The 12,109-nt window shown below is 39.1% G+C and overlaps 1 protein-coding gene across 1 annotated transcript in view; it reads left to right on the forward strand.

Annotated features, from left to right (window-relative positions):
- The window catches only part of nr5a2 (nuclear receptor subfamily 5, group A, member 2), a 100,846-nt gene that overhangs the window by 12,495 nt on the left and 76,242 nt on the right, over positions 1-12,109 (forward strand). Inside the window, exon 4 of the mRNA XM_088348943.1 lies at positions 11,153-11,871. Within this exon, the coding sequence (XP_088205069.1) occupies positions 11,153-11,871 (719 nt within the window). The remainder of the gene's footprint in view (positions 1-11,152; positions 11,872-12,109) is intronic.

A 12,109-nucleotide genomic window follows, 5' to 3' on the forward strand; every position in this document is an offset into this window, starting at 1 on the left:
AGCCCTCCTCCACGGAAAGCCTGACATCCCTTGCCACACACACAGCAGACACGCATCTCCTTTTTAAATACATGCATTCATAAAAAAAGGCCAAAAGGTGTTAAGGCGCCTACAGGCGAGATGGTGAAGTTGCCATCAGATGAAGACAAGCGTGCCGAAAGAAGGGAAAATACAGTGTTGGTGGATGTATTTCGTGGCATGACACAGCAGCTTGAGCAAAACGTATAGTTTGTACTGGGGCTTGAAAATGGGTGAGGGCTTATTTGTTATTGCAACATCCATTGCAGCCTGGTCATCCTAGGGGGGAGATTACCTCATGTGCGGTCCCTTCTCAAGGTTTCTTCATTTTCCTCATGTTGTGGTATTTGAATTTTTACTTGCCCTCATGTAGGTTTTAGATCAGGGGATAGTGTAATAATAGTCTGTGGTTTGCAATAATCTGTGGTCAGTGCAGCCCTTAAGGGCTATAGAAATAAACATGACTTGACTTGATTTGACGTAAGAACGAGTGAGGAAATACCGTTTTTATTGGTGTCGGACACACACCCCTAATTTTTGATTAAAATTAGCTGTACAATGTTGTTTTATTTTTTCTCACCTCAAACTAAGCATTAAAAGTATCAAACGTTGTTGAATACATGATTCCAATCATTTATGAATGCATGAATGAATGAAAGTGTAATCCCAACATCCATCCATTATCTGCACCGCTTATCCTGAGTAGGGTTGCGGGGGTGCTGGAGCACATCCCAGCTATCTTCGGTCAGTGGGCAGGGGACAGGGCACACAGAGACAGACAACTCACTCGCTCATTCATATCTATTGACAATTTGGACGGGCCAATTAACCTGACGTGCATGTTTTTGGAAACCGGACTGCCCGGAGGAAACCCACGCAAGCACAGGGAGAACTTGCAAACTCCATATGGCAACGTTTGATCTCATAACCTCAGTACTGTGTCGCACACGCGCTAACCCTGTGCCGTCGTGCCGCCCTTATTCCAACATGATGAAAACAAAATAAGTCAAAAAAAAAATAAATAATAACTCCATGTTGGAAAAGGAAAAGGAATTTAATTTAATTTAAAGTATTTATCGACAACTATGAACACAATACCAACATGACATTTACAACGTATTTATTTCATGTCCCTCAAAATCTGATTAATCATCAGATACATCAAAGAGTTTTCTTTCCTCGTTGGACTTCTTTACTTTTATTTAAAATTTTCAGGACAACGTTCTGTTTTCTCCATTCTCTAACATTTGTCTCTGGTACTGTGAATACAATTTGTGATAATGAGATCAAACCTATTGCACGTTACAAATGAAAAACTTTGATACTACTGCCCACGCAAACTACACTCATTTCAAATCAAACGCACCATTGACCCTCCCTAATCCACCTTTTCACGCCTGGTGTATGAGACAATTTATTTTTGATATCTGATGTTTTGGGATTTGCCAAATAATCGTAAAAGCATGCAGTTATTTGATTCATGAAATTTTCAATCCTATGCTCATGAGACTTTTAGGGGAAGGTGTGCAATTTCAACTACAAAATGTTTTACTGTAGTCGTGATATTTAAAATAAACAGAATTTCATGTACGACTGCATGTTCGCTTGCTCAAGCAGTATTTTTAAAATGCACAGGTACAATTATTGCGACATACTGCATACATAACCAAGCAGTATTTTAGCTTCTTCATGGGTTTAGGGTTGAATTAGAGGCACTGCAAATAATCCAGGGAGGAAAAAGAAAAAAAAATGAGTAAAATCATCTTTTGTGAAAAAAAATGGGTTAGATTGTTTAGGTCGATTGTTAAAATTCATTGGTAGGTCTTGAGTCATTTTTAAAATCAGTTTTCTAATTTTACTTTTTCTGTTAATTATTTAATTAGAAGATAAAAAGAACATTACTTGAAATTAGGAGAAATATCTATCCTTTTTGATGTCACAAATTTTTGCTAATTCCAAGCATTAATATTTTCAAATAATTTGAATTTACTTAATCTTAATATTTATTTAAATAGCTTTTCATACTAAAGAAACAAGTACTTAAAATGATGAGTTATTTTTAGTCCGTCATGTTGGAAGATTTAAAAAAAAAACTTAAAATCATCTTTTTAAAATTAAGTAGAATATGATACAAACAGGGCAGCACGGCGGCGCAGTGGTTAGCGCTTGTGCGGCACAGTTCATGTCATGGGAACCTGTCGTGGGTTCAAATCCAGCTCCAGACTTTCTGTGCGGAGTTTGTATGTTCTCCCCGTGCTTGCGTGGGTTTCCTCCGGGCACTCCGGTTTCCTCCCACGTTCCAAAAACATGCATTTCAGGTGAATTGGCCGGTCCAAATTGTCCATAGGTGTGAATGAGCGAATGAGTTGTCTGTCCCTGTGTGCCCTGCGATTGGCTGGCAACCAGTTCAGGGTGTCCCCTGCCCACTGCCTGGAGATGGCTGGGATGGGCTCCAGCCTCCCCGCGACCCTAATGAGGATAAGCGGTACGGCTAATAAGATGAGATGAGATGATACAAACATTCTTTCAGATATAGTAAATTGGGAAATTGTATTTGAAATGAGAAAATGTATTCAAACACATGATTTATTTTTGCCCTTAAGATAATATACTACTGTACAGTGACTTGTTTACCTGACTGCCCATTTTGCACATCTGGTTAGCTGCTACTCTTACACTCTTTGCACTACTTTATAATACTATACATAGCCATAATTATTTAGTGTATTATTAGTACTTCAGTACTCCAACTCAATACAACATTTTATTTATATCTGTACATTCAAGGAAACTGTGCGGATCAGATGTATCGACATTTCGTTCTGTATACATGTGTACTAGAATGACCTTAAAGTATATCTGAATCTGAATCTGAATATGTTTATTTCAGAAAATTGCAAGTCATCCTATACATCTTGTTCTTGTATAATCACTTCTAAAAATTGCATTTAAAAATGTATCCCCAAAGACAATAAAATAGACAACAATGGAGAAGAAAAAAAAATTAAAATTAGGTACCTCATTTGCCATATGAAATACGTTAGTGTACATCTTTTTTAAATTGTAGTTTAGGGATCGTATCATTGCGATGGCTATGGAGTAATAAAATTAAAACCTGACATATCTTCTTTCAAGGAATATATATATATATATATATATATATATATATATATATATATATATATATATATATATATATATATATATATATATATATATCTCACAAATGAGTTATTCATATCTTGAGTGTGTTCATGTTGCATTATATGATTTATCTGCCACATTTAATTCTTAAAAATGCATAAACCAGTTGAAAGATTGCTCAAATAAAACTTGAACTCCAGCCCAGCAAACTTCCGCAGTATTAACACTGGGGCTGATGAAGCATATTACTTCAGAGTAGAGGTAAGATATTGGGCCCGGAATTTGAGCGAGGGTTCAGGTCGGGTGAAATCGGGTCGATCGGGCTTCTCCTTCGCCAATTCTTTGTCGTTTCCCTTCTTGGAGGATCTACACAGCATGTATTTACTTTTACTCAAATAATAATTTAAAGATAATGCTTACCAAGGGTGGAACAGCAGCTGGGTGGTTAGCGCAGAGGTTCAGGGTTCAAGTCCACAGCTACAGCAGCCTTCCCGTATGCCTCCCACCTTCCAAAAACATGCATGTCAGGTTAAATGGGTGTTTCAAATTGTCTCTAGGTGTGAATGAATGAGTGAGTTGTCTGTCTCTGTGTGCCCTCGGATCCAGTTCAGGGTATCCCCTGCCCACTGCCCGGAGATGGCTGGGATGGGCTCTAGCACGGCCCCGAACCTACTGAGGATAAGCGGTGCAGATAATGGATGGATGGATAATGCCTACCAAACTATCAGTTTAACTCAAAATCACTTACCCAAAGACCTTTTCCTCCTCGATGTTAGGGTAAAAGACGTAATTTCTGCTTCTTGCCAATAGCTTACACGCCTTACAAACTTTCTCTCTGCTTTTGGCCCCATCTTTCACCTTTTGCAGCTTGTAATCTGCAGAATAAGATTTTCTTCCCGGTGCCATTTTGTTCAGTTTCATTTTTGTTTGCCGCATGTCGCTGAGATTCACACTTCAAGGCCAAACCCCTCATTTAGGTGCTGCACTCGCCGTGCAGACTTGATTTGAGGGACTCTGCCCTGAGAAAACCCCAAGCTACCTGGTTCAGGCGAAACGCGCAGTTTGGTGCTGAAGTGCTGGAGTAAAGCATCGTGTTTACTCATCTCATCTCATTAGCTACACCGCTTATCCTCAGTATGGTCGCGGGGGTGCTGGAGCCCATCCCAGCAATCATCGGGCAGTGGGCAGGGGACACCCTGAATTGGTTGCCAGCCAATCGCAGGACACACAGGGACAGACAACTCACTCGCTCATTCACACCTAGGGACAATTCGGACCGGCCAATTCACCTGAAATGCATGTTTTTGGAATGTGGGAGGAAACCGGAGTGCCCGGAGGAAACTCACGCAAGCACGGGGAGAACATACAAACTCCGCACACGAAGTCCGGAGCTGGATTTGAACCCACGCAGGAGGTTCCCAAGACATGAACTGTGCCGCACACGCGCTAACCACTGCGTTGCCGTGCTGCCCCTTTCGTGTTTACTTTGGTGGTAAATTAAAACTTCGGGTTTATTTCGGGCTCGTCTATCAAAATGAGTTAATTTGTCAGGTTCTGGGGGGTTTGGGTTTGTACACCCGCGACTTGGGGCGGGTTGGGCTTAATTTTTCTAGACCCGATCTTGCCTCTACTTCAGAGTATATTCCACCGGAGGGATATTCTAGAACCTTTATTATATGCTTGCCTAATGTCTCCTTCACTTAGAGGCTCACCCCTTAGACGCATTGAGGTCATTGGCCATTCAGGCAGGTTGATAATTGAAACTAATTATCCTTAAAGACCTGTTACTTTCTTTGGAGTTCGAAGACAATGCTACATTTACACATTTTCAAATCGGACAAATTCAAACAAGCCCTCTCCAGCCATACTCATCAATTAAAGAACATATATCTATATTCTGAAAATTACAACAGCATAAAATCCATCTATTTGGTTCGCAATGCCATCCCCATTTACAGATGACCTGCGCTGAGGTTTGTGTTTGGTAATAAACAATCAGATTTACAGATAAATAAACCTAAATACTATTCATCATTTGATTGGCAAACCAAGAAAGTAATATTTGGGTAAACCTCAACAATGAAAAAAAACCCATGTGACAAAAAAATCACAAATACTGGATTGCTTGTTAGCCTGCTAATGTGGTTACTAATTATTTTGTTTGGGGCTGATGTGTATGCCAAATTGGAATAGTTTTTCTCACTATCGCCCTCTGCCATGAGGCATGAAAATTGTGTGCCTCACTATGCGTTTACTTCAGCACACTAATATGTTTTGGGAATAAAAACAGCATAGATAGGAAATGCTTCATAATAAAAAAGTCAACGAAGCAAGAAAAAAACTACTGGAAGGTGTAACTTTGAAAAGTTTATAGTATAGGACACAGTTGGAATAAGAAACACCAATTAATTTTTAAGATGCAGAAAAACATGAAGACAGTACAAAACAAATTACTACAATACCAAATTAACTGAATGCCTTTACCTAAACCCTTCTTTTTATTAATTTGCCTTGGTTACAAAAAAAAAGATCCACCCTAACGGCTGTGGTTATCAAAGAACAGCATAAGTATTTGCCAATAGTGACACAGATATAAACATCGCATAATAGTCAAAATATTGAAGAACAGTGAGGAATTATAGTCAAAATAACAAACTGGCATCCCTTAATTTCCTTTGCAGGTGACTAATATAAGAAAAAACAGAAACAAGTAGATAAACTTATCAAACTTTCTGTTAGCCTTCCTATACTATCAATTTGTTGATGGTTTGGAGCAGAGGTGTGCACCAAATTGGAATCTTTGATATAAGAATTGCGCTTTGCCATGAGGTATGAGAATAGTGTGCCTTACTCTGCATACGCGGAAACTCAGCACAGTAATAATTACATTATAATTGTGTTAATAATGTTTAGAATATTATGTGAAATTTCAGCAATTTTATAAAAGAAAATCCAAAATTGTGAAGTTAAATGAGAAATAATTTGGTCTATTTTCAATTATGTTTTTCATGATGACAGGTGAGGCACAGCATCATTTGCCTCTCCTGACTGCACGTCACTGCCTTTTACATTATAGTTCTATCCATTCCCATTGTGCTCCCACATAATTTCATCTTGCTTTGGCCTCCTACTATATACAATGTGAAGCCAGGCAGCTGTCCCATTACTTATGCATAGATATTATAGGTATTCATGTGTGCGCACGGGTTAGGGCGCACCGGAGCAGAGGCCGAAGCTCCGACATGACAAACAAGGTGTCAGCTTTGCTCTGCGGGGCCCATTAATATGCTGGCGAATGACAGGGATCCTCACCTGCGTGCATTTAATATTCCTGTATATTAAACAATCATAAATCAGACGACGTAAGCACACAGCAGAGTGTGTGAATTGCGTATGGGAGGTTGTGCATGTTGCTCCATACACGGCACAAAGGAATATACGTCAAGCATTTTGCTTATGAAATATGAGTATTTGGATACATTTCACAAAAATCAGCGAAACATCATTTTGACTCATTCAATTTTTCTCTCAAATGGGAAGTGCGGGTCCCTGACATCTTTTGCCATTTAACAGGGTTGGGTAGTGTTACTTTAACTTGATTACTTTCAATTACTTTTGGATTACTCCAATACCAAATATGCTAATAAAAGACAAAAGAAACTGAATATGAATAAAATGACTAAATTTTGTGCAGGCTTGGGGAGTAACGGAACACATGGAACGGCAAAAATAATGTAGGCAAGCTGTTTGGATTTATTTTCATTTTGTTTCTGTCGCATTTTATGTTAGTTCTACCGGAGATCAAAGAGATCAAAGCCAGGAGAGAAAGCTTACCACGTGTTGTGAGTCATCATTTTATTCATTATTAGTTTATTTTGTCTTTTATTAGCACATTTGGTATTGGAGTAGTCCAAAAGTAATTGAAAGTAATCAAGTTAAAGTAACACTACCCAACCCTGCCATTTAAAGGCCTAGAGAAAATGTAGTTCCGTAGCTATATAGGCATCAACCATATCAAAAGCTTTAACTCTCATATTTCATTAGAAAAAAAGTTTGTTTACAGCGTTAATCTTTGTTTAGTACACAACAGTTGAACATTGCTAAGTTTCCAAGAGAATATCTGAAAAGACAGCTATTTGTGAGAAATTTAATTTCTGTGTTTTTATTTTTTGGGCATTTGTTGTACATCCAATATCTAAACAATGCTTTTCATAAACACAAGGGCACTTTCCTGGCAAAATAACATTTTATTTTAAGAACTTGAAACTTTTCAGCGTCCTATGTTCACGGTGACACGGTCACATGATTACGGTCACCATGGCATTGCACGAAACGACCACCCAACAGTAACATTATTCGCCAATAATGACAATGATTTAAACAGTCCATGGTAGTCAAAACAAGGAATATCAGTGAGGTATTAAGGTCAAAATATTGAACAGGCAACCTATGCAACCCCCTTTCAGGTGTTCAGTATTAAAGGCAGATTAAACGTATGTGGTTTCATATCACCAAGTATACTTTAGCAACATTGGTCTTTTAGGAATTTCACCTACCATAGGTTTCTTTTGGAATGACTATCGTTGGTTCTAGTAATAACACATTTATATTGATTTCCGTAAATGAATATTATTTTTCAAAAAGAGGCAGAGTCATGTCTAAATTGTCTGATGCTGATTATATTTTAAATCCAAACAGTTATCACACTCAAATTCCAGAGGCCATTTAGGGCTCAAAGACCACCAGGTCTATAACAATAGATTTAAATCAACCACAAGTGTTTACATGATCTCATATCTGTGTGTTCTGGGAATAACCGTGGCTATAATCACTGGCACGTTTATCTCAAGTTCCAATACGACTGTGTGAATTTCTGAGTATGCTTTAATTTGTGGTATGCTCCCATTTGTGCATTGCATTGGGTGTGTCAGGGGGTGTGTGTGCTAAATCATATCATTGGAATAAGCGACAGACATTTTTCTAACGGAGGTCATTAAAATCATTCCCAAGGCGGCATTGGAGCGCATGTTAAAATGGTGTTGAAAGAAAGAGGTGGGGGTTCTCTTTTCCAGTGCTTGTCACTCACTCCTCAGTCATCCTTAAGTGTTCTTTAACTCATCAATTGAGACATTCCGAACTGTTGTCGATCAGGCCTAAATCATCACTTTGTCCAAGGAATTGTAATCCAGAAGATTAACTATGGCCAACGACTGTATCACATTGATGAATCCTGTTGTTTAGACCCCGATATCTATTAGTGGTCGGAGTAAAGGGTGATTAAATATGAATAATTAACTCCCGCGCCCCCCAACCGGGAGGTAGAGGAGCAGCTTTTGCGATGGCGGCAGTCAGCCAGATCACACGTGGCCCCCGTAGCAATCTAACGTTTAACCAGCTCATTCATTAGACATACTGACGGCACACACACATATGGTGTGATAATCTCCACGGGATCCTGCATGAGGATGATTGGGCATGGGCAGCGTGGGAGGGGACACCCTAGCAGGTTGTCAGTTTTTAGTTGTGCCTATCCAGCAAAACATCTCTTTAATTAGTTGCAATACTTTAAAAAATCATTTTGGGTATATTTGTATATCCATGAAGAGAGTTTTGTGTCTTTGGTCAATAAGTAACTTCGCTATCTGTTCAACCTGTGCGCTTTGAGAGTAAACAATGTCAAGTGCAATCACAGCCAGAAAACCTTTGTCCTACATAAACATTACGATGTTTGACTCCACTTCTGTGACCCTATTCATCTGGCGGGTAGAGTAGTTATTTTTTGAATTATTTCCACATATCAGCAACGAAACTGTACAATTGTAATTAATTCATTAATTTTACAATTTAGGCACATTTGTTTAAATGCCATTATTGCATGTGACACACCTACAGAGGAGGTCTAGCATGGATGTTATGTCACTCTCAACACACATCGTTGGCTGCAAAATGTTGATTGACTTCTCGACCCAATGGTAGCACAGGGGGTCAAATGTGTGGTAGAAGCACGCAGATTGGTGCAAATATGTGTGGTGGGTTTTAAGTCAAGTCAAGTCAAGTCATGTTTATTTGTATAGCCTTTAATCACAAGAAGTCTCAAAGGGCTGTACAGACTATAGACTACCATTAAAATACAATAACAAAAGGGAAAAGTCCATTGTTTTTCTTTGCAGGAATGATGTATTTAAAATAAAAACAAGAAAACCAAACTTTACCCTACAAATGAAAGCAAATGAAATTTCAAACTTATATTATTGCTAGTGACCTCTAATAGGATATTTCATGAACAAACATTCCAAGCAGATGAAACAAGTTGTCTGAATGTTCAAAGAAATAATTCTACAAAATGAATTGTAAGCACAATAAATGTATGGCTGACTATATCGTCTATAGGGAGCTCTTGAAGATTATCTTTATAGACGAATGCCTTTTTTGTCATTTATTGATCAATAAATGCATTCCTTTACCCCAGTAAACAAAACACATAAAACCGCAAAAGTAAACTCAACTGCCCTAATTTTAATTGAAAAGAAGGTAATGTTACATTATGTCCCACATTTTTGGTTATTGATTTAAGAAAAAAAAGTTTCCTTTGTGACACAAGTCATCGCAATTACACGTGTGTTATGTCATTGTTACTTTATTATAATGTTACACATTTTTAGAAAAAATACCCCAGCTATTTATGAATGTTTTGCAAAATATGACACCTTCCTTTGTGTTTTACAAATATTACAAATGTATTAACATGTCTCAGACATTAAATAACCAATCTATTTAAATTGTACTAAACACAAAATGTTAAAAGGACAAACTGTATTATTTAGCGCCCCTAGTGGTGAAAGAAACACGTATTCAAATAATAAACAAAAATAAATACACAAATTGTCATGTAAAGGTGCATTTTGTTAAATACCCATAGTTCAAAAAATGTGTATTTATTATTTTATAACGTGAGGCTCACCCAGAGTGAGCTAACTTTACTGTCCTCCGTCTTTCTGCTAATGGTACCCCCAAAAAGAATAAAGTTGTGAAAAGTTTTGGCTAATATATGAAAAGAAGAATTGTGCAGTTTGGACCCTTTGAGTCTCTGTAGTTCGTATTCTTCCATGTGCTTGTAGGACTCATTTTTGGTTGCACCATACAAAAGAGCGACATCTTGTGATCAAATACCACACATTGTCCCTTGAAAATAAGCACGATTGAGCATAAATAAGCACATTGTTTGCCAACTGAACTACCTTAATTCTTTTTTTTGTTAAAATATCAGGATCAGAATAGTGGCAATTGTTATTGTTAAAAAAAAACTGACAAATTTGCTTTTAAGTTACAGATAGACATTATCACAAACATGGTATTTGTTTTTTGGGGCTATTCATGATGCATGCAATTTGTTATCTGCCAATTTTAACTCGATGGTCAAAGTATGTAATAGGCTTATTTCAAAAACAAAAATCTTGTGAAAAGCTGGGCAAAATAAATAAAAATAAAAATAATGCGCTTTGGTCACTTTAAGTCTCCGTAGTTTGTATTGTTCCCTATACTTTGTACTGCATGTTTTCTTTAAGTGTCCTTTTAAGACTTTGAACGCTAGGAACTCGGTAAAAAACTGGGTGTAGCTTTGTACCAAGACCCTATATGTACAAAGACACTATACAAAAATGAGCATTAAACAGAATTCAGGATTATTTTGTGATCAAAATGTAGACCGAAATCAATCTTTCTTAATTATTTTCTGCTGCAAATTGCAGTTGAAAGTACTTGCTCTATATCATTTGGATTGAATTATCAAGTCAATGTGTTGCTTCACTTTGCATACACTAAAACTGGAGAGAGACAGAGAAGATTATTATTGCCCGTATTTTATCTCAGAGACAGATGTAACTCATGAAAAGAGCCAAGTCTGCCTTGTGAGCCAAACGTTGCAACCCTTAGTAGGAGTATTTCATTCTTTTCTGATTCCTTTCTTTCTGTTTTTTTTTTTTTCTCGTAGCGGTGCGAGCAGATCGCATGCGCGGAGGACGCAACAAGTTCGGACCAATGTACAAACGTGACCGGGCCCTCAAGCAACAGAAGAAGGCGCTGATCCGAGCCAACGGCTTGAAAATTGAGGCCATGAGCCAGGTGATGCAGGCCGTACCCACCGACCTCACCATCTCATCAGCCATTCAGAACATTCACTCGGCAGCCTCCAAGGGCCTGCCGTTGAGTCATCACGCCGGCCACCAAGCCGGCCACCACCACCATCACCACCATCACCACCATCACCACGCTACCGCCTTACCCCCGACAGACTACGACCGAAGCCCCTTCGTCACTTCGCCTGTCAGCATGGCTATGCCACCACACCCTGGCAGCTTGCAGGGCTACCAGACCGCCTACGGACACTTCCAAGGCACTCGCACCATTAAGTCAGAGTACCCGGACCCGTACACTAGCTCTCCTGAGTCCATTATGGGCTACGCCTACGTCGACGCCTATCAGTCGGGCTCGCCACCCAGTTTCCCGCACCTGATCGTGGAGCTGCTCAAGTGTGAACCAGACGAGCCTCAGATCCAGGCCAAGATCCTTGCCTACCTGCAGCAGGAGCAGGCCAGCCGGGGAAAGCACGAAAAGCTCAACACCTTTGGCCTCATGTGCAAGATGGCTGACCAGACGCTCTTCTCTATTGTGGAGTGGGCTCGCAGCAGCGTCTTCTTCCGAGAACTTAAGGTGGGTGCGGGTGGTCTTATGTCAAAAAGCATTTCCAAAAGTTGGTTTATTGTCTCGAGGTGTGAATGAGCGAGTTAATTGTCTCTCTTTGTGCAATGTGACTGGTAATCACTTCAGGGTGTCCCCTGCCCGCTGCCTGATGGTAAACGGTGAAGAAATAGGATGAATAGATGCTTTACATGAATTTAATCCAGGAGTGGGCGAGTTTGGCCTTTGAGGGCCACTATGATTTAAAACA

The sequence above is a fragment of the Urocampus carinirostris genome, chromosome 12 (genome assembly GCF_059441175.1).
Source record: "Urocampus carinirostris isolate Australia breed hairy pipefish chromosome 12, RoL_Ucar_1.0, whole genome shotgun sequence".
In the NCBI taxonomy this organism is placed as follows: Eukaryota; Metazoa; Chordata; class Actinopteri; order Syngnathiformes; family Syngnathidae; genus Urocampus; species Urocampus carinirostris.